The 24,053-nt window shown below is 41.2% G+C and overlaps 1 protein-coding gene and 1 long non-coding RNA gene across 2 annotated transcripts; one reads left to right on the forward strand and one right to left on the reverse strand.

The window, feature by feature from the left end:
- Positions 1 to 2,404: 2,404 nt before the first annotated feature.
- Positions 2,405 to 5,279, reverse strand: LOC104453506 (cationic peroxidase 1-like). The gene is made up of 4 exons (XM_039303078.1): positions 5,089 to 5,279; positions 3,293 to 3,488; positions 3,009 to 3,170; positions 2,405 to 2,902 (listed from the first exon to the last, which is right to left on the reverse strand). The coding sequence occupies exons 1-4, from the start codon at positions 5,134 to 5,136 to the stop codon at positions 2,517 to 2,519; spliced, it is 792 nt and encodes a 263-aa protein (XP_039159012.1). The 5' UTR covers positions 5,137 to 5,279; the 3' UTR covers positions 2,405 to 2,516.
- A 17,546-nt stretch (positions 5,280 to 22,825) lies between these two features.
- On the forward strand, positions 22,826 to 23,550 carry LOC120294428. Its single transcript, XR_005551747.1, has 2 exons — positions 22,826 to 22,875; positions 23,418 to 23,550. It is a non-coding gene; the product is annotated as an uncharacterized LOC120294428 (long non-coding RNA).
- The last annotated feature ends 503 nt before the right edge of the window (positions 23,551 to 24,053 follow it).

Genomic DNA, 24,053 nt, shown 5'->3' on the forward strand with positions numbered 1-24,053 from the left:
AATCCCAAATTCGAATTGGTGAGACGGTCTCGTTATGAGGATGTGATCACCAGCGGCTTTGCCTCCTTGGACACTAGTGATTCTCTGTGTGACCTTCCCGGATCAAGACTGGCTCGGTGGTCGGCACAAGGGCTTCTTGTCGGCGAGGCAAAGAGGACCAGATATACTGGGCAATTACGGTGCTCGACTAGGAACCTCTTTTTCCTCTTAAAGCTTGGACCAACAAATAGTGCGCTCCCAAATTCTGGCACTTGACCTTCCTTCAGCTATGGGACAAATTTCCAGCGGTTGCTCCAGTTTTGTCTTCTTGCGTCAATTGTAACCCTCGACGCACATGCGAGTGATCGTTGGAATTGCTATGTGAGCTCGTTGGAAATTGTCGGGATTGCCTGGAGGTTGCTGGACTGTCTTCGGGAAACCCGTGTGACTATTGGAAAGCTGGCGTTGGCCTGAAAACTTCGTCGATGTGGCTGAGATTTGCTGAAGACTGCGCCAGGATGTTGCCGGAAAGCTTCACCGAGACTGATAGTTTGCTACATGAAAACTCGGTGCACGCTGGGGCCAGAACACATCACGACAACAGCAAAGAAGAATGACACAGGTAAAGACAAAGCTTGATCGAACACAATCCTCTCTTTTCTCTCGTGAATGAACGTGTGTTTTCTCTTTTTTTCCCCTCTTCTTCAGCGTCCACTTTCTTGGCTTTTTATACTTGCTTTTTCGCCGATTGCCTTATAGTTGACCAAATCTTGCCTCAGCACACTTTCTTTTTATTTGCTCCATTCACGCATATTTTCAAAATTAATTGATTTAAATCTTGCAGCGTCCAATCTTCTTTCCTCCCAGGAATGTTCAAAATATATTTCGCTCCGGCTTCTTTCCTTTTTACTTGTGCTTGTGGACGCCTCGATTATGTTTCCCATGTTGATCGATCTTGTTTCTTATAATCTATACATTTTTTCCTTGCATGAAGAAACAAACTTGCAGATTTTTTTCATTTCCCTTTTTCCGCTTTATTTCTTTCCCATAGTTAAAAGATTCAGCCCCCCACTCAAATATCGTGCGCATTCAATTCTCTACGAAAAATACTATGATGGAATCTTTGCACACATAACTTTAAAACGGCCTGCCAAATTAAAGCTTAGAACCACTAATTTGAACCCATCCGTCACTAGTCCAATAAATGCAAAAATGCGAATGCACCTAAATCTATATGCTATGCAATTAATTATTTTTTTTTAATTTAGTAAAAATTAACCCAAAAATTGTGCAAAAATTTAGGTGTCAACAGCGTGTGTGTTTTTTTATTTTTAAAATTTTCATATCATATAAAGAAAATTCATTCTAAAGGATAACTGTGCCTTCAACATTTTAGGGTGTATTTGTTTAAAATTAATGAATGAATGAAAAATATTATCATCGCCCATGAAAATAGTTAATTATAAATTATTATCGATAATGAAAATATTTTCATTGACTAATTTTTTTAAATGATATAACCAACTATTTTTTAAAAATATTTTTCAAATCTTCCTAAGAGGATGTTGTCCTTTCACCATACCTCTCTATTTGGAATCGTCTCTCAATGTATCTGTTCCGTTTTTTTTTTTTTTTTTTTTTTTTTTTTCCGCTAGTGCTGAAGTGATAGAGAGAGAGAGAGGGGCCGTGGGCTTTCCAAGGGAGCCATTTCTCTAGGCCTTAACCCAATGGGTTAGTGGGTCATTGTCATTCTATGGGTTTATTTGACTCTCAGGCGGGATCTTCCTTACCCATATCAACCCTGGAAAATGGGAAGATACCACAACCGTACTTCTATAGTCATGGAGCTTTAAGGATTATTCTTGACCACAAATACTATGTACCTTTTATTTACATATTTTCCATCCACCTCCACAAATAATATAATTCATTGTTTATTTGCTAAAAGTAAAACTACACACATTAGCAAGATTTTGGTTATACAACCTGTGTCGCTAAATATTTATCCATATTTCCATCGGAATATGGAGTACTTTCTAAGTTAGCCTTGCTAGTTTCTAAAATTATTGTAGCTATGATTAGTTGAGAATTACGTTAGAAATAATTGTATCAAAATTGCAAAGAAATCCAATTTTAGTATACTAAGTAGTTAAGATTAAAAATAACCGCTTGGTTACAAAATCCACCGAATTTCAATTTTCAACTTGTGTGAGACTTTACTCTAAAATCTCCGTATGTTCTTTCTTTGCTATTGTTTGGAAAAACACTGTTATAGTGGAATAACGTTCTCGGGTTAATAAGAATCTGGTGGGGTTTAATTCTAACACAATTTAAATATATTGAAACTCTAAATAATGAAGTTGATCACGTCATGTGTCACAACTATATGAACACTACTTTTATGTGCTCATACATGAATATTAAAAGTGGGATCAACCATCCCAATAGACAATACATTGAACCTTTTTCTTATCAAAGTACGCTTGAGAGCGTAAACAAAACTTTAGAGACATCAAAAGCAAAACCCAGAAAAATCATTAGTTGACTTTCCCGCAGTTCTTCCTAATCTGACCGCTTGAGCCGGTGAGCGGGCTGAGGTTACCCATCTTCACCATGGCGTTAGCAAAATCTGTCATGAAAGTAGCTGAATTGCTGCTATAAGCGTTCACTTGAGCGTCTGTGGAACCACCACTAAACAATTGCTGGTCCGAGTGAAGAAGACCTTTTTGGATTTGCAAGTTCTTAAAGTAGGCATTGTCGAAGGACGTCGGGCTCGTGGTGTCTAGGGGAGAGAGATTGTTGTCACCTCCGGAGCTTGGGCAGTTCGCCTTGAGCGAGGTTGCGAACGTGGCGTTGATGTTGTTCTCGTTGTAAAGACGGGTCCGGAAAGTTGTGCATCGGGCTTGGCCTATCGTGTGCGACCCTGTTAACAACATCGAACAAATTTTTAAAATTAATCTTAGTATATTGGTCAAGCATTATTGTAAATTCGTTATTAAAAGGTGCCACAAAAAAGGAAAAACAATGACCTGAGAGTGCCACCATTTCTTTGGCAGTGAAACCTTTGTTAGAGAAGGCAGTGATGAGGCCACTAAGGCTCAAAGTCGGGGCAGGGATGTTGCTATTAGCAGCACTTTGGCTTGCAGTGGTTGAGTCTCTTCTTCCTAGCGGGACTGTCCAACTTGGGCCACCTAACTAAGAATTAAATAGTTAAACAAATCCACACATGTTAGTATTGATGCAGCATCGAGATCATAACGAGTGATTTTTTCTCATCACAATTGATCACTAGAATTAAGAAGAAAGTGTGCACTTATAGCGACGACAGAATCTCGGGCAGCCACGGTCAAGAGATCAGCACAGGACACGATGCCGGGGCATGCACTCTCCAATTGGGACTTGATTGTGTCAATCACGTTGAATCCCCGTAAGGAATTAGCATTTGGGCCAGCATTCTTCTCCCCAGTGAAGTTCGCGGTGTCGTCCAATAGAACAGATGCGTCGCATCCCTATTTTATATTTTGTGCCACACATCGTTAGTTAGTCAAATCGATCCTATTGGATTCATTAGATTCAATGTTCAAAATATAAGCAGAACAAGTGCTATAACTTTTCCTGAACATAAAGTATGAACACTGATTAATTTCCCTTATCATTTTCCCCCTTTTGTCCCCCATTATGAACGCTTACAGACACCAGTTTGGACGAGAATGACACTCTTTCTCGTGCCTTTTGACTTTAATTTGTATTGTCTCTCTAGGAACAATGCATCCAGTAATTGTCGGACTAGAAACAAAATGATTGTGCTCTGAAAGAGTCTCTAAATCAAGGCTTTCGGTTAGCAACATGGCGTGTCCTTTAATATTTAACAGAGGGGAGTCACCGACTTTTTGATTTACTACAATTAGCCTGAATTTTGTCTTATCGAATGACCTTGAAGATCTAGACAATTTCCAACCCATACAGGAAAAAGAGAAAAGCATCTAATTGAGAAAGTTGTAAACATGTCACATTTTTTAGTAAAAAATGGAACAGGCTTTAAATATCAAGTTTGAAATAGAGACGGCATGTTTGATGGAGAAAGGCCCATTAGGATATGGACAACTCTTGAATTGTCAACAAAGAACACGAAGTGGATAACAATGAAGGTACTTCAAATTGTTCAAAAGATCTAACACAATTTTTAGAACTCCATTGGATTAACAAATTTCATTAAAAAACGATATTTTATAACAAAATATCATTTTCAACGTAGAAAAGTATGGCGACGGTGATCAAAATAAGACCAAAACCTATTGAAAACAACTGATTGATCTGCCAAACATGATAAACGCGTAAAGTCAACCACCGTCATAAAAGCATGGCTGTTGCTCTCTCTTTTTTCCATCTCCAACGTTTAGGACTTTTGCGTGATCTAATTCATCGAATTTAAAATCATGTAGCTAATCATACACAAACACGTCTTATCCACAACATACTCGGCAGAAAACACGCTCGCCTGCATGGCTTACATTGTCGATATAATAAATGAAAAAAAAATAAAAATTAGAGCACGCACAACAATATTCTTGTCCATCTTGATTCGAGGATTCTAATTACCAAATCTCTCCCCAACCACCAAATTATCTAGTAGATAAGACCACTTACGGAATGAGATTTTTACACTAGCGGTGCATACTAGAATTTCTCATGAAATTTTTTTCTTTGAATCACCAAAAAGAAGTGCTTTTATTCTAAGGGCCATGCTTTTTATTGCTGTTTGAATGAAAACATAGCTCTAATTTTAAAACGACTTCAATAAACACAGCCTAGTATTATTATAATAATAAACTCACAAAAATGCATGGCACAAAAAGGGTCGGTCAGACTCGATTAATTCAATATGTGTGCTTCCTACCTATTGTTTGGTCAGTGAAAAAGAGAGTAACTTGCGTAGAAGCGAAATCTAATCATTCTTTTTGACTATGAGGTCGGTCGGAACGTTTCACATGCACAAAAGCACAAAGATGCATCCTGCATGCACGCTTGCATGCAGCTTGAATGACAGAAGAGAAACAAAGGTAGCAATCAATCGGAAAGAGAGGAGAGACTCCGGGCAGAGGGACTTGCATTAACGAAGCAATCGTGGAAGTGAAGGCGGAGCAGCGATGCGCCCATGCGGGCCTCACTTTTGACCGCAGAGCTCACGCCGGATTTAATGGTGGAGAGGGCGCTGGGACAGGAGGTGGAGTAGAAAGTACTGGACAGCTGAGCTGAGGCTGTTTCCAGAAGAAAACACAGCAACAATAAGAAGGCGGATCTGACAGGAGCTCTCACGAGCCATCGCTTGGAGTTAAAGTTTCAGCGAAGAAGTTGTTGATAAGCAAAGGAGGAGGAAGGGAAGCACAAGCTTGATGGCTGTGCGCGTAGTGTGTTTTTGTGTGATGCACTTGAATGAATTCAGGGGTATTTATGCAAGATTTTTTGCACTGTTATGCTTTTTCTTTCTTCTCAAGTCAACGGCATGGATGCCTGCATCTATAATATAAGAATTTTGAATTTTGAAAAAACAAGTTCAACACCGAAGTGTATGGATATGTGTGTGTGTGTGTGTGTGTGTGTGTGTGTGTGTGTGTAGCCAGATCATGTGTAGTCTAGACTTCTTAGCTTTTTATTTGAAAGCTAACATTAATCTCACCGTACAAAATTTTTTGGCCCTATATATATATTTATAGGTCTATATCAGGCTGTCAATTCTAAGCAAATATAACCAGACCTATCCTCATATCAGATTCTAGAAGTAATTTCCTTATGAGATATCAAACCAAGAATCTTATCGCTTTCAACTTTCCAAGTTTTCAACTTTTAAGAAGTTTCATACCAATTAAAGAAGATGGCTTATTTTGAAAAGTCTGATACATAAGTATATTTGCATGCGTTTCCTATTTCAATGGACCAATATCGAGGAGTCGCCATATATGCTGATTTTTTTCACTCACTCTCTATGTTTATTTTCTAGTGCAAATTTTCAGTTTTGGTCCTGAACTCGCATATTTTTTTTCATCAAGTCGTTAAACTGTCAATTTGTTTAATAAAGTCGTGTAGCTTACATAACTTTTCTAATCAATCCCATCCACCTCGAAAGCCAGCAGGAGTCAGATGTAGAAAACTTTGGGCCGTGTTCACGTTAAAAAAATTTCATTACTCAAGTCCCGGTTGTGCGGTAGTCAATTCTGAAGTTTCTAGTCTCACTCATTAAGTCCATGATCAAAAAGTTCTCCATATTAGACTCTGATCGGCTAAGACAGGCATGTCAATTCCAATTAATTGCATTTGTAGCATGAGGGAATGCAAGTTCAATGAGTCGATTAAACTTATCAAAAGCTCAAGGATTTAATTAAAAGAAATGCGCAAGTTCAAGGACCTGAAGTGAAATTTTAACTCAACAGAACATATTCCTTTTCACCAATCAACATATATATTAAATTTTTTATCAAATTAAAGCCCGCGTATGTCACTATAAACAGCAAAAAATAAAGAAAACAAGCGGTCAAAGTTGGATTTCGTCTGGAGAGTTACTGACTATCAGGGAAAATTGTCACATCCAAGCGAAGGTTCGCCAAATCCAATTGATGAAACATTGACTTTCACTAACAAAGATATCTTTCTACGGTCGACATCCCGCTGTAGGTGGGTCGTAATATCTTATTTCTCACAGCAAGTCATGTTGAATTCCTCCGCAGTCCCATATTATTATTATTTTTTTCTTTTGGTAAAAATAAGCAAGCGCATCTTCAACAAATAAACTCCACACCCATGAAATGCCCCACTAACCTCATGGACTACATATAACGAGAGCTGAAGTACTGGTCGGCTGCTCAAACATGGAGCTGATTACACTTAGTGGCATGGAGATCCAAACTCATCCCACATGACTAATTCGTATAAGCATCGATAAAACTTTTCGATCAATGAGTCAATCCTATGGGCTTATCCGTGATATTCCTCTGCGTGCCTCATTTTTCAAGCATGCATGTGCGAATGAAAGCCTCATTAGGAATCTAATCTGGGTCACCATTTGGTGTGATTGCTCGTCATGCAGATTCTCCTTTATAGTCTTTTGGATTAGCTTAGAAGCAAGTTTACTAATTCGCTAGAACAAGGAATTTTCGCGGCAATATTAAATGAGGCCATGTGGAAGTTTTTCTCCACTCATTCAATTTTTAGGATAAGGAATGCTCGATAACACTTCTGCTGTCCATTGCATGCAGCTGTTTCGCACGATGTTGACTCTCTTAGTTGGAAAGGAATAATCACATCAAACATTATGGAGCTTTTTCTAATCAGATACCAATATCCCAAACTATTTTTGGTCCCATCAATACCTCAAACTTGCGCCAATTACTAGAAAATACCATCTGTTTGTCGGCTGTGAAAATCCCACACGGCAACATGCGAGGCTGTTAGAAATCTAAAGTGGTAAAGCACGTTCATTACCATGTCAGTTTCATTTGCCTTGTGTTCTCCACAAACACTGCCATTTCGGATTTTTAACGACCATTATAGACAGAAGCCTTGCAGAAGATAATTTTAGACCCTTGATATAAGCTTGGAGGGTATTGCAAAAGAGAAAAAAAAAAGTTTCTCGCTAGTTCATAATTTTGAAAAAGACAACAAAAGTTTCGAGAGCTTATGATCAGATATGGCCTCGGCAGGTGGGAAAATGATTTGGAAGTGTTGGAGGATGAAATGACTTCTCCACGCGACCCACATTCTGCCCCAATTGCTCAAGTGCGTTCATTCGGATTTTGTTGTGAAGAAGGAATACTGTTCATGCATCCGATTCACATCAGATCTATGCATGCGAGTCGTGATGTGAATCCGACAGCTTATACGCGTTGGGCTCACATTAGCTGCGAAGCAACCTAAATGATTAGAAAAGGACGGTTGATATATCTCAACCGTATTAGGCTCCGTTTGTTTAGAGTAAGATGGATAATTTAAAATTTATTTTTTTAAAAAGGGTTGCTTTTGTCACTTGGAAAAATAGCCAAGGAGCAACGTTTTTCTCTCAACAACAATTTATGTTTAAACATTTTCATAAAGAAATAATATATTTTTTATTTATTTATTTTCGTAAGCAATGTAAGTGATTATTTTTTTTTTGGAAGTCATTTATTTTCCATGAAACAAATGAAGTTTTAATCGAAATAGTTTTCTTTAAAAGTTTGTCGACGGCCGGAGACAAATCTTTGAACCGAAAGCATCTTTCCTTTTCCAGCAATGGCTTCAGGACAAAGTCCCATCACGTTAGCTTCCTATTGCCCTTTTGGTGATATGTGCATGATTATGTACCGGATTACTTGAGAAATATTAGTTGATGATGGTGTTTGGTGGCCGGAAATGGATGGCCTGCCATGAATGAACTTATTTCGGCAAGGAGAGGTAAGGGTTTGTTCATTTCGCGGAAAATAGACCATTTCTGAAAAATATTTTCCCAAAAGTCATTTTTTCAGGAAAATGATAATATTTTCTGGTGTTCGGTTAAAACCTGAAAATGTTTCGGAAAATATTTTCCGATATTCGATAAGGAAAATATTTTCCACTCACCAGATTGGCGAGCACGAGCGTTAAGCTCGAGGCTCGCCAGATTGATGAACGCAAGTTTAAGATCGACGAGCTTGAGCTTCACCTGGTCTAATGATTAGCCAAGAAAGAAGAAGATGGAAAACAAAGAAAAGAAAAAGAAAAAAAAAAGACAAAGGAAATTAAAAAGAATTCGAATTAAAAAGAAAAAGAAATTTTAAAAATAATTCAAATAGAAAAATAAAAGAAGAAGAAGAAGAAAGAGGAGGAGGAAGTTAGAATGTATAGAGGTGTGAGGTAAGAGAGATCAAGTAAGGAAAATGTTTTCCACTTTTCAAAAGTGGAAAATATTTTCCGCTACTTTAGAAGACTTTTTTTCTTTGATGGAAAACATTTTCCCCAATGAATTCATTTTCCATGAATTGAACGCCGGAAAATCCGAAAACGTTTTCTTGGAAATTATTTTCCACGAAACGAACATAACCTAAGTATAGCTTAAATACGCAATATCTACTTGATGGGAAAAAGTGCCGAAAAGTCCTAAACCTATTATATTTGTACTAATTTAATCGTAAACTTTTTAATTAGACCAATTTAATCTCAAATTTTTTCACATTATTACCAATTTAATATATTTGGCCACTTTAAGATAGAAATTGCTGACACGGATGCCAATCATCACATATAAGATGGCTGATATTAACATTGACATTTTCAAAAAAAAATTAATAACTTTTCGATTTTTTACTATATAAAAAAATCATTTTCCTTTTTTTTTCTTTTTTTCTTTCCTCTTTTTTCCCCCTTTTCTTTTTCTTTGGACTATGGCCAATACTGACCATAGGCAAGGGCATCGCAACCCTTGTCGGCCATAGGTGAGGGTTGCCCTCATAGCCTAAGCGAAGGCACAACCCTTGCAACCTAGGCAAGGGCCGCCCTTATTGAATCTAGCAAGGGCTCGACTTTTGCTGCATAGCCAAGGGCTACCTCTCTAGAAGCCATGAGAGTGGCCCTCGCCAAACTCGGTGAATTGCCCAGGCTACATGGGTCGTGTCCTCACTAGATCCAGCAAGGGCAGTCCTTGCCTCTCACCGATGATGGGTCATACACCTTTGTCTATGGCCGATTTCTAGTCACAGTCCAAAGGATAAGAAAAGGAAAAAAAAAAAAAAGGAAAAGGGAAAAAATGAAAAAAAAAAAAAACATAGTAAAAAATCGAAAAAATATTTTAAAATGTCCACATCATCATCAGTTATCTAAAGTGCCATGATCGGCATCCATGTCAATGGACTAAATTAGTACCAATATGAAATATTTTAGGACTAAATTGATTTAATTAAAATGCTTATAAATAAATTGATACCAATGTATAGGTTTAGGACTGTTTTAGTACTTTTCCCTCATTGTTAGCTAATTATTGAGATTACAACGTCACGTTTGATGTATTTGTAGAAACTTGTAGTCTTGTAGTTACGAACCCAATGTGGAGCACTAGATGTCACGCCCCGAACCCCAAGATACGTGAAACAACCCGCCATGGTCATGTAAATGCAACATTCCCAGGTAGTGTCGCCGACCCCAATTTTTTTTTATTATAATTATTATGCGCAAGCGGAACGTATTATAAAACCCCTAACAATAAAATACGAGATAAAAAAGCAGGAAGCAAAACCATAACATAACACTTCCATAATTCAACAGAATTACAAACAGAGGTCTACGACCAAAAGTCTACAAAAGACCGGCTCTTAAAAATGAATTGTCCTACGACCTACAAGCCGTACACGATCTCCAATCCTTATGACTTCACCTCTCCAACTCCTCAAGGCCAACCAAAGCTATCTGGCCGCTCCGTCCACCAGGGACCTGAAATGGTTATTTAATAACCACTGAGACAATGTCTCAGCAAGTTCAACCCCTTAAACCCCTATTAGAAAGAAAATACGCCCAAGGGTGGCCTAGCCACATCACACAGGGGACTTACCTCGCCTCAATTCCTTCCTGCAGGTTAGCACAATTTGTATCACATAATCTCAGGTAGTAATAATAATTCAAACAATTGGAACGCCATCACTTTCATATAAATCACGATCGCACTTAGCACGCATTCCAATTATTATTCACTGCCACACGAGGGCATAGTCTACTCACAGGTCGGCTATCTATTAACATCACGGCATTTCGAGAAGAATAAAGGTCCAGTCGGTCCCGCCACTACTGCGACCAAGCCACATCATTCTATCGATGGCATTTTTAGGAGAATAAAAGGTCCAGTCGGTCTCGCCACTACTGCGACCAAGCCACGTCATTCTCTTGACGGCATTTCTAGAAGAATAAAGGTCCAGTCGGTCTCGCCACTACTGCGACCAAGTCACGTCGTTCTATCGACAGCATTTCTAGAAAAATAAAGGTCCAGTCGATCTCGCCACTACTGCGATCAAGCCACGTCGTTCTATCGACAGCATTTCTAGAAGAATAAGGATCCAGTCGGCCTAGCCACTACTGCGACCCGAGCCTTTCAACTAGCACACGACAATTCGATACCGATCCTTGGATACTTTACATTTCACTCACATAATCCAATTACGATATTAGCCATTAACAATCCAATTTCAATGCCGAACTCGACACTTGGAATTTTATGAATAAAATCCATATTTATCACAATCAACACTCAATTTGCCACAATCAATCATCAAATTCAAATTCTAAATACACAGCAGCGATCGGCACGAAATTCTGAGAGTTTAGGGTCCCGACGAAATTTTTGAATTTTAATAAATAATAAATTTTATTCCGAAAATTAATTAAATAATAATATCCATACTTTTCGCAATCCACCCTCAATTTATGATATCCAACCATCAATTTCAAAATCCGAATACACAGCAGCGATCGGCACGAAATTCTGAGCAACCGGGGTCAAAAATAATTTTTTTCGTTTTTTTTTTAATAATATTTTAATAATTTCGGATTATAAAATAATATTATATTTTCCAGAATTTCGAAGCACTTAAATAATTCAAAACTAAAATCATTTTTATGTCACATCAAGGCTTAACTTTAAATAACTTCTTTTAACCTTTAATTTAAACACACTTTAACATAAACCAACCTCTTAATCCAATTTATAATTAAATACCCTAATCCACCCACATAAACTTACTTAATTTAAACTAAGCACACTTAAGGCATCATTAACACTCTAATCAAGATTTAGTGAGTTAAACTCACCGGATTAGCGAGCCGAGCGGACCAAAACGACGGGGACACCGAGGAGAACAACTTTCCTCAAAGCGGGCCGAGCATCCGGGCTCGGGAAGGTGGCCGAAACGGGCCAAGAAGGGGCTGCCATACCCATTTTCTGCAACTTCTGGTTGAGGCCGACGGAGGCTGCTCGACGGCGGTTCGGGCGCGAGGAACGGCGGAGAGGGGCGGCGGTAGCTCGGGCGGCGACCGGTGGTGGCTCACGGCGGCGACGACAACGGAGAGCGACGACGGCGTGGGCTAGCGCGAGCTAGGCGAAGCGGGCGCGAGGGCTTCGAGCGAACGCACGGCGACGGCGACGACCGCGGCGGCTCCGGCGGCGAGCTGGCGGCGACGGGTGAAGCTGTCGGCGGTCGGACGGGCGGACGAAGCGAGGCGTCGAGCTGCTGGAAGCGTCCGAGGAAGAAGAAGAAAATGTCCATGGAGGAATCGCACGGGCGAGAGGAAGAAGAGAGGGAGGAGAGAGAAGGAAGGGGGCACTTTTCTTTTCTTTCTCTTTTTCTTTAATCCCTCACACATGGCCCACCATGACCTCACATGAGGTCATCTTCCACTCACACCAAGCTTCCACAACAATTCTCCAATGGGTCCATTTTATTTTTCCGTCGGGGCATGAAATTTTGTACAACCAATTCTCCAATTCCACTTGATTCCCTTTCAATTGAGTCTTAATCCCACTTGAATTAAATCAAATTGACCTCCATTAATTCATTCAACACCTCATCAATTAAATTGGTATTTTTCCTTACCACTATGGCGTACTTGCATCCCAATTTTGCAATCTCTGGCTTCAATTGAACGAAAACGGCCCTATTTATCCAGTAAAAATTAAAACCCGAAAATCTGGATGTCACAACTCTTCCTCTCTTACAAAAATTCCGTCCTCGAAATTTAAACCTTTACCAATTCTTAACAATAAGGTGGGGGTACAGTCGTCTCATATCTTCTTCTCTTTCTCAGGTTGCTCCTTTTGTACCAATGCTGCCAGATCACTACTGTCTTGCCCAAACCAATTCGGATACAAAATACTAAACACTTGCCCACTAAAAATTCCAAAAGTCTTCAACACAAAATCCGCGAAGCTAAACTGGCGATTCTAAGCAATCTCTAAGCTGTCTCTGATAATTGCAATTAAATCACTGATTTCTGACCCAACTCTAGACTTGCGATCTTTTGATCCCTGATCTCATCTCAACGGACTGAAATCCTGTACACTCTGCTCTGCACTGATTAACAAGAAACTATCTGACTGACTGACTTGCTGACACTGAGAACCTCTGGTCAAGATCTGATATAACTCTGACACTGATCTCGGCAATTGTAATCACTGACCACTGTACTGACCTTGACCTGATCTTTCTCTCCCTAACTTCATCTCAATTGAAATTCTGCACTCTCTGCTATGCACTGCTTAAGAAAGAACCATCTGAAAGCTTTGCAAACTTGGAACATCTGATCTAGATTTGAATCAAATTCATTCCCGGCACTCTATGCAGATGAATTATATGATATACACACACTTCGGTATACCTATTCTAACCGAGGTCTTTTCATGCTGCATTAAGGTGAGTTGACTCCTTTCATCCGATAACCACAACCCCATAAGGAATCATTACTCTTCCCAACTCCTTGATAAGCCTGTCATAACATTCCATCATGCTATACTTCCATTCTCACACAAGACTCTCTCAAGTGCTTAAAAAAGCTTTCTTGGCTTACATTACCAATTTCTCACTTACTGATACATCCAACACTTACAACGTGTTCGGCGATATCTATCTCCATACCGATCTACCAATCCCGATGATGTAGATTCTGACTCATCTTTGTACTGTCTGGATAACGCTGAAGTTGCTACACTGAGCTTCCCATAAGATCTCTTCCTTAATCTCTGTATTGACAATTACATACAATCGTCCTCAGAACCTTAGCGTTCTGCCTTCGGAAATCTGAAAATCAATCTCTCTCATCTGCATTCTCTTATAGAATCTTCTGAATTTCTAAATTTGTCCACTGAAGCGTTTTAATTCTGATCTGAACTTTCGGCTCAATTCTGAGGGCAGTCATAAGATTCAAAATGTGGCATACCTTAGATTTGAAAACTGAATTTCGAACTTTCTCAAATAAGACCCAATCCTTGAGTACCAACTGTGCAACTAAGGACTCTCGACTCAGTGCATCTGCGACTTTGCTCACCTTTCCCGAGTGATACAAAATATCATAGTCATAATCCTTAATAAGCTCCATCCAGCGACGCTGTCTCATATTCAACTCCCGAGGTCTCAACCAATGGGACGCATATGCAACAACCATATCATGTTGTATCAACACACAACCCAATCATTTAAACGACGCATCACCGTAGATTTCAACCCTCCTAGACCAGATGGACTAGTAAGCACAAGTGCGGTAGTTAGCCTCTTCTTAGGCCCTTGAAAACTACGCTCGCACTCATCTGTCCACACGAACTTTTCTTACTTCCTTAATAGTCTTATCAATGGTAACGCTAACGCTAAAAACCCTTTTACAAACTGTCTGAAATATCCTGCTAATCCCCAGAAACTTCTGATCTCTGTCACTGTAGACAATCTCGGCCAACTGTTCACTGCTTCAATCTTAGACAGGGTCTATAGAGATTTCTTTGCCTGAAAACAGGTGATCTAGGAACGCAATACGAATCACCCAAAACCCGCACTTGCTAAACTTAGCGTAAGATTCAAGAGTCCTCAAGGTCTGAAGTATCATCTTCTAATGTCTCTTGTGCTCCTCAGCATTCTTTGAACACCCCAGGATAACTTCACTAAGCACGATCACAACTGATTCAAGTACTCTTAAACATTCTGCTCATTAGACCCAAACAAATAGCTAAGGTGCCTGTCAAACCACACGGTATTACAATGAACTCATAACTACCATATCGAGTGCGAGATGCTAACTTCGGTATGTCTTTCTTCCTGATCCTCAACTGATGATACCCTGACCTCCAATCGACCTTGAAGATTATCGATGTATAAACACAACGAACCAACTTTCTTCTTCACGAATAGAACGAGTGCTCCCCAAGGTGATGCACTGGAATGTATGAATCCCCTGTTCCACCATTCCTGCATCTGCACCTTCATTTCTTTTAACTCGGGTAACACCATTCAGTAAGGAGCCTTAAGGACTGGCTCTGTTCTGGATGTTAATTCAATCATGAACTCAATTTCTCTTTCTGATAGCAAACCTAACAAATCTTCATGAACACCTCAGAAAACTTATGTACCACAATTATATTTTCCATATTCGGCTCATCAATTAACGCATCCATTACATCTGCCATGTAGATTCGATAACCAACAACTTGAACCAAGTCATCTTCAGTGATGAATAACAAGAATTGAAGTTCCTCTTCAACTTTCAGTGATTCAAGACCTTCACACGCTATCTGAACAAACTGAATTATATTACTACCACGATTCAAAACAACAGAAAGCTCATTGAGTCAAACCCTTTCATAAATGACTTCCAAGTCATACTTAAGCAAACCCCCTTCAAGTACAACTATAGTCAGAGATTCATATTTCTATTACTTTGCTACCAATCCGGAAATCCTACAACCCTCGCTGAAAATTTTGTTGCACTACTCTGATAAAAACATCTCAGAAACATTCTCCTTCTGATTGATGCATGGTCGATCCCTTCATGCTCCTCTAGCCATCCTAATGGAATCCTGTCAGCGGTAGCGATGCTCGAGCCCTTTTGGACTTACACGGACAGTTCCTAGCCCAATGGCCATGCCGGCCACATTCAAAGCATGCTCTCACCAGGCTGACTCACACTTCTTTTCTCAAACTTAACACACAATTAGTGAGTCCCCTGCCTACCGTTAGGTGACAGCATGGGCTCTTTCTTGTACTAAAGGCTTGTTCCAAAAACCCCACGATGCGTTCTATGGCGCATTCCTTTCAATCTGTCCCATCGGCTTTCTAAGACCGTTCCTGGCTAGGTAACCATGTTGGTCACACTCAGAACAAGCACCTATCCTACCAGGACACGAGGCTGATCCATATCGGCTTCTGTCAACACGACACACTCCAATCTAATTCATTGCTGACTTAACCATTCCACCTTTCCAGTTGGACGGAAATGGGATACTTTTCTCCGATCATAGACTCGTTCCCAAACTAGTTTCCATCTTTACTGATTATGAACCTCGACTCGGATGCAACGACTTGCTCCCATATCACAACTCCAGGCTAGGCCTCAACAGGCACGACAATAACAACGGTTACAACACTGGCGGCGGTAGCAACATCGGCAACAGCGGCGGCTCGGTCCTGAGCTTACTGACCTAACAAGCTTCCAAGGAACACTAGCGCCTGGACGATCACATCAAACCTAGGATCGCTCGGTGCTGCTACGCTAGTACCGACCTGCAGCAGTACTCTCACACACGCGCTGGTCTAAGCCGGCGCTTCGCCACGACCACCTCGGGTACCGATCCCTATCGGCATACCACCCCGAGTAATTGGTCTAAAGGTTCTCTCTCAAGGAGAACTCTGCTCTTGATCACTCAACTACAGGATCCTTACAGAAACCTGTTTCTCAATTCTAATCCCATATTAGAATTTGAGTGATCATCACCAACCAATTTACCAAACAACTATCAGACACATGCACCAGCATAAAATAAAAGCCATTCCTACTAACTATCCCAATAACAATCGCACCTTATCACTCCATTCACAGACCTGCTCTGATACCACTTAAACGGGGATGTCACGCCCCGAACCCCGAGACACGTGAAACAACCCGCCATGGTCATGTAAATGCAACATTCCCAAGTAGTGTCGCCGACCCCAATTTTTTTTTATTATAATTATTATGCGCAAGCGGAACGTATTATAAAACCTTTGACAATAAAATACGGGATAGAAAAGCAGAAAACAAAACCACAACATAACACTTCCATAATTCAACAGAATTACAAACAAAGGTCTACGACCAAAAGTCTACAAAAGACTGGCTCTTAAAAATGAATTGTCCTACGACCTACAAGTCGTACACGATCTCCAATCCTTATGACTTCACCTCTCCATCTCCTCAAGGCCAACCAAAGCTATCTGGCCGCTCCGTCCACCAGGGACCTGAAATGGTTATTCAATAACCACTGAGACAACGTCTCAGCAAGTTCAATCCCCTAAACCCCTATTAGAAAGAAAATACGCCCAAGGGTAGCCTAGCCACATCACACGGGGGACTTACCTCGCCTCAATTCCTTTTCGCAGTTAGCACAATTTGTATCACATAATCTCGTGTAGTAATAATAATTCAAACAATTGGAACGCCATCACTTTCATATAAATCACGATCGCACTTAGCACGCATTCCAATTATTATTCACTGCCACATGAGGGCATAGTCTACTCACAGGTCGGCTATCTATTAACATCACGGCATTTCAAGAAGAATAAAGGTCCAGTCGGTCCCGCCACTACTGCGACCAAGCTACGTCATTCTATCGACGGCATTTCTAGGAGAATAAAAGGTCCAGTCGGTCTCGCCACTACTACGACCAAGCCACGTCATTCTCTTGACAGCATTTCTAGAAGAATAAAGGTCCAGTCGGTCTCGCCACTACTGCGACCAAGCCACGTCGTTCTATCGACAGCATTTCTAGAAGAATAAGGATCCAGTCGGCCTAGCCACTACTGCGACCCGAGCCTTTCAACTAGCACACGACAATTCGATATCGATCCTTGGATACTTTACGTTTCACTCACATAATCCAATTATGATATTAGCCATTAACAATCCAATTTCAATGCCGAACTCGACACTTGGAATTTTATGAATAAAATCCATATTTATCACAATCAACACTCAATTTGTCACAATCAATCATCAAATTCAAATTCTAAATACACAGCAGCGATCGGCACGAAATTTCGAGAGTTTAGGGTCCCGATGAAATTTTTGAATTTTAATAAATAATAAATTTTATTCCGAAAATTAATTAAATAATAATATCCATATTTTTCATAATCCACCGTCAATTTATGATATCCAACCATCAATTTCAAAATCCGAATACACAAAAGAAATGATCGGCACGAAATTTGAAAGGGGTCAAAAATAATTTTTTTCATTTTTTTTAATAATATTTTAATAATTTCGGATTATAAAATAATATTATATTTTCCAGAATTTCGAAGCACTTAAATAATTCAAAACTAAAATCATTTTTATGTCACATCAAGGCTTAACTTTAAATAACTTCTTTTAACCTTTAATTTAAACACACTTTAACATAAACCAACCTCTTAATCCAATTTATAATTAAATACCCTAATCCACCCACATAAACTTACTTAATTTAAACTAAGCACACTTAAGGCATCATTAACACTCTAATCAAGATTTAGTGAGTTAAACTCACCGGATTAGCGAGCCGAGCGGACCAAAACGACGGGGACGCCGAGGAGAACAACTTTCCTCAAAGCGGGCCGAGCATCCGGGCTCGGGAAGGCGGCCGAAACGGGCCAAGAAGGGGCTGCCATACCCATTTTCTGCAGCTTCTGGTTGAGGCCGACGGAGGCTGCTCGGCGGCGGTTCGGGCGCGAGGAACGGCGGAGAGGGGCGGCGGTAGCTCGGGCGGCGACCGGTGGTGGCTCACGGCGGCGACGACAACGGAGAGCGACGACGGCGTGGGCTAGCGCGAGCTAGGCGAAGCGGGCGCGAGGGCTTCGCGCGAACGCACGGCGACGGCGACGACCGCGGCGGCGAGCTGGCGGCGACGGGCGAAGCTGTCGGCGGTCGGACGGGCGGACGAAGCGAGGCGTCGAGCTGCTGGAAGCGTCCGAGGAAGAAGAAGAAAATGTCCATGGAGGAATCGCACGGGCGAGAGGAAGAAGAGAGGGAGGAGAGAGAAGGAGGGGGGCACTTTTCTTTTTTCTTTCTCTTTTTCTTTAATCCCTCACACATGGCCCACTCCACCATGACCTCACATGAGGTCATCTTCCACTCACACCAAACTTCCGCAACAATTCTCCAATGGCCCATTTTATTTTTTTAGGGCGTGCATTTAATTTTCAGACAACCAATTCTCCAATTCCACTTCGATTCCCTTTCAATTGAGTCTTAATCCCACTTGAATTAAATCAAATTGACCTCCATTAATTCATTCAACACCTCATCAATTAAATTGGTATTTTTCCTTACCACTATGGCGTACTTGCATCCCAATTTCGCAATCTTTGGCTTCAATTGAACGAAAACGGCACTATTTATCCAGTAAAAATTAAAACCCGAAAATCTGGATGTCACACTAGATCCTTACTTCATATGTGCGCCTGAATAGCGATGAACTTTGATAATTCTTTCTAGCAATGGACAGTCTAAAACTGTTCAAAAATTTTACAGAGAGAACCAAACTATTGAGCAATGTAATTGCCGAAGGAAGTTCAACTTAAATTTCAGGAAGCGAAATTCAATCGGGTGAGGGAATCCTATCGCCCACCCAGAATTCATGCGTTGTCACCATCTAATTAGTCATTGAATTTTCACCTCTTGTCAATTTAGACACCAACAAGGAAAAATCCTAGCTGTCTTCACTCCTCACACCTCCACTATCTCTCGTCAGCGTCTTCTCTCTCGGATCTAGCTTGCATCATATCTCTCTCTCTCTCTCTCTCTCTCTCTCTCTCCTACCTACCCACCCATCTCCACCTTGTTACACTAAAGCGACGCTTTTCATTAGTATTTTGACGCTCATCTTAAATGTAACTTTAAGCTTATCTGTCACCGGAATTGTCATTATCACTTAATTATGATAAAATTACCAATTTAAGGTTTGGCGACGGTTTTATTTGATATCTTATCACTAGAATGCCTCTTCTTTCGATCCACTTCCTCCACTACCATGAAGTCAAGTTAGATTTAGGATATGACACACTTTTTTCGTTAATGTGAAAACCTGGTCTAGGAGACTTTGAGGCCTCAAATCGAATCCAATTTGAGTCCCACCACCTTGGGTTGACCTAAAATCAATGTTATGAGGGAGGCCATTGTTAAGCGTGAGATGAGGGACTAATGAGGGAGAAGAGAGACAAGTGGGCAATGAAGGCCGTTGAGCGCAAAGCGACCGTGACTTCGTTGGATCATCAATGGCAGCCACAAGCGATTGGACAACGGAGGGGTGGACGGAGAGAAAGAGGAAATTAATATATATATATATATATATATATATATCTATATATCTAAATTGAGTATTTGGAGGACACGTGAAGTGAATCTGACGATTCTTCTAATGAAGAGAGTAGATAAGATTTATAAATGAATATACCCCCTCTCGTACTATAAGATTGCACAGAACAATGCCGAAATTGAATGTCCTGAACTTCTAGCAGTAACAAGGTAAATTTGTTAGAACTTGAGGTCAAACCATATCGCCATGAATAACCCTTCAACCCAAACGGTGGAAGTGTTTTTCAGCTGCAATCTGATATTTTCTGCGTCGCAAATTCAAAGGCCGGTTCCATGCTTTGATGTCAACTTATGAGACAAACGCCAGGGACAAAATTTGGACAAGAACAACGGAATGATCTTACAATCAAAATAATTCATCTCGAAAGAAACCAAAGTTTAAGGCGCAGAGGCCCGATTATCTTATGTATTCCGAAAGATGAGTTCACCTAGCACATGCAAAACAAGACAAAGCGAATAAGACGCAATGCGATCATGCATTTGTCAACCGGGGTTTGGCAAGGTTGGTTCACAAAATACGGCCACAGAAAGTTCAAAATCTGGATGAGACAAAATAGTAGTCTCCGACCACGAGTTGACCAAACTGGGGTGGGACTTCACTTTAGCAAAAAGGGTCATTTGCATAAACACGCATGATTCGAGCATACCAAAATAGTACTTCCAGAAGGAGTCCTCAACCTAAACTCAAAGCATAATTGAGTCTTACTATATTCTTTTCATGCAATCCTGTCTTAAAACTTTCGATTAATGTATGCTTAGACAAGTCTTTTTATTAACTGCATTGGTTAGCTATGCCAAATTATAAGCTTTGAGGACTCAATTACATTTCAGTATAAGTTTCAAGAGCCGTGTTATGATTATCCTCATGTTTTTCAATGATTGACGCGTAAATTGAACTTATTTTCACTCTCCAAACGGCAATTGACGCATGAGAGATCAAATCGGCGATGGCAACGTCAAACCTGTCCAATCACTTGTGGTGCTCGCTTGGGGACTCCGATTTCTCCCTTCTCACCTCTAGAAAAGAAGGGAATCTATAAGATGCTCGTGATTTTCTCGGCGTCGTAATTTGACGATTCTGGTGGGAAAGTGTAGTGGCGACAGATGGAAACACAAATCCCGAAAGCGCCTTGCATGGAAAGGGTCGGGGAAAAATTTATTTCCACGACCCCACGCGCTTGCTTAACCACGATTCTTTAGGGTTCGTCGCCTTCTCTGTTAGCTTTATCTTGGAGATTAGACTGTAGAGTCTCTCTCTCCCCTCTCTCTCTCTCTCTCTCTCGTGGGTTCCAATCATGGAATGGACATCGTCGGTCAACGCTCGAGCTCATTGGTGACGTGGGTATTTTGGCACTTTGCCACATGAAAAGCACTCTACGCGTTAATTTTTAACGCATTGCAGCTAATTCATTCAAATTTCTTATTCTTTTGGTTGATCCAGCGTGGTGCCCACCATTCGCAAAGGAAACGAATGCCAGTTCTAGAAAACATGTGCTGGCTTTCTTTTGATCGCTGCGCACGATGGAGGACTTTGGCTATATGTTTTGGGAGAGTGGGCTGACTGGAAGTCGTAACATGCACTCGATGGGATCAGCGGAAAAGAGGAAAGTAGGCATCTCAAACCACCGCAGTACCAATGTGTAGATCCGCTCTTAGATCATGAATGACTTAGCCAAGAAATGTTCAGGAAAAGATTCGATCAGATTCATGAAAATGTTCAGGTTGTGCCGATTAGTGTTTACAAACATGTCTGTTTAGCAATGTCTTTTTATCTAACTTATTATTTTGAGCCCACACATTTCAAATGCTCTTAGCAGTAATTTAAAATCAGAACATAAATATAGTTGGTTTCTGAAAGAGAATCCCTAAATAACTCATTGACATCATTTCACATTGAGCAAATCAAAAAAGAAAACCTTGTATCTAACACTAAACTTAGAAGCTAGTTGTAGTTGCTTTAAACGAAATTGTGGGGGGAGGATGATGCTTTCTATTAGGGGTGTGCAAAATACCCGGGAACCACCCGGACCGCCCGGAACCGGACCGGAACCGCCCGGAACGGTACCGAAACCGCCCGGAACCGGCGGTTCTCGAGGGAACCGGTCCGGTTCCCGGTTCCAATTTTGGGAACCGGTGAGAACCAGTCCAGTTCCGGTTACGTGGGCGGATCCACCCGCCCACCCACCCGGACCAGACCGGCACTTTTTATTATTAAAAAAAAAAAAAACTAAAAGAAAGAAACCCTAAGTTCGCGTCTCGTCTCTTCCTCTGCGATTTCATCATCTTCGATTCTCTCTCTCTCTGTCTCTTCCTCAATCTCTTCTCTTCGTCTTCGATTCCTCCCCTTGCGTCGACACCGCCGCCGCCGCTCCTCCTCCACCGCTGTCCACCCCCTCGAGCCGATCGCCACCCGCCACAGTTGCTGCTCCTCCGCCTCTGCTGTCTGCCCCCTCGTTGTTGTCCACCCCGTAGCTCAGGCTCTTCCTCTTCGATTCCTCCTCGAGTGTCGACACCGCCGCCGCTGCTCCTTCTCCGCCACTGGTCGCCCCCTCACACCGGTTGCCACTCGCCACAACTGCTGCTCCTCTGCCTCTGCTGTCCGCCCCTAGTCTCTTTGTCTTCGATTCCTCCCCGAGCGTCGCCGCTACCGCCGTTGCTCCTCCGCTGCCGCTGCTCCTCCGCCACCGCTGCTCCTCCTCCGCCGCTGTTCGCCCCTTGCACCGGTCGCCACCTGCCATAGCCGCTACTCCTCTGCCTCTACTGTCTTTCCCCTTGTTTTCTCTCGTTCTTCGCTCCCGCCTCGAGGCTCTGCTGCAGGTTCGCTTCTTCCTCTCAGTCGCTCGCTAATTCCCGTAGCGTTTCTCTCTTCTTGCTTGCTACCTCTACTTCCTCTGTTGCTTTGCACTTCTTTAGTTGAACTTGCGTCTCACGTTTTCACAATCCTCCCCTTTCCTCACGCATATTGATGGACAAAACCCTAGCCCTCTAAAAAACTCTCTCCCCTAATCTCGCTCTCGGTCCGTCGGTCGCCTCGCCTCGCCTGCGGCCTTCCCTCTTGCACTCGGCCTTCCCTTTCCCCTCGCTGTTTTTGCATTTTGTTAGGCGCTTCTATGATTGCGCTGAATTTTCTGGCTTTTTTTTTTCTTCTCTTTGGCGCTAAATAGTTTTGGCTTGATCGTTCAATGATTAGTGAGAGGAATATATGTGGTGAGACAATCTGAGTTGCTAACACCATTCCAGCTTTTAGACTGTTCATTATATACTAAGTTGTTGCTATTTGGAATTTGGTCACATTTTGCTCTTTAGTAATCGGTGTTTGCTGTCAGTAAGTTTTTTGGCTTGGATTCTTGTTATTGCAGATTAAATGAAGAAATGAAGGGCATGGAAAGTCTAGCGACACAATTGTATCCTTGACTAGATGGAAAAAGTCTTTATCGTTGCTGCAGTGTTTGTCCTGAACACATTTTTGTCCTATGAACTTAGAAATTTATCGAAAAGCATCATTTTACTTCTTACAAACGAGCGACGCCCATTCGTTGGAAAGTAAAAGCCACACAGTTTCGTTTTTTTTCCCCAGTTGAATTAAAGGTTTGTGCTATCATTTGTGTTTTCCTTGACATTGCTTCAGAAAAATTTTGAGGAGGAATGTTGATGCTTTAGATTCTGATGTCAACAAGCTTGTCCGACTTCCATGACATCGGATAAGCTATCGATGCACTTCTGTTTCCCAACTTAAAGATCTCTTCTTATGAGAGTCCTAGTCTTGCCAACATGATACTTGAAGTGCTGGAGAGAGAGGAAAGATGATCACCTCACTTGTAAGATTCACTTTTGCCATTATTTTGCATCTCTTGCCGTTAGTTGTATATTGTCCTCCTGACTTTGGATCGGTCTGGTTATAATGTCCATCGGGCAATGTAAGTTTGATATTCTCATTTATGCTATGGAAAACCTGTTGCTAAATCATTCATCGAAGATGTTTAACTAGGGAACTG

This window comes from Eucalyptus grandis, chromosome 1 (genome assembly GCF_016545825.1).
Source record: "Eucalyptus grandis isolate ANBG69807.140 chromosome 1, ASM1654582v1, whole genome shotgun sequence".
Classification (NCBI taxonomy): domain Eukaryota; kingdom Viridiplantae; phylum Streptophyta; class Magnoliopsida; order Myrtales; family Myrtaceae; genus Eucalyptus; species Eucalyptus grandis.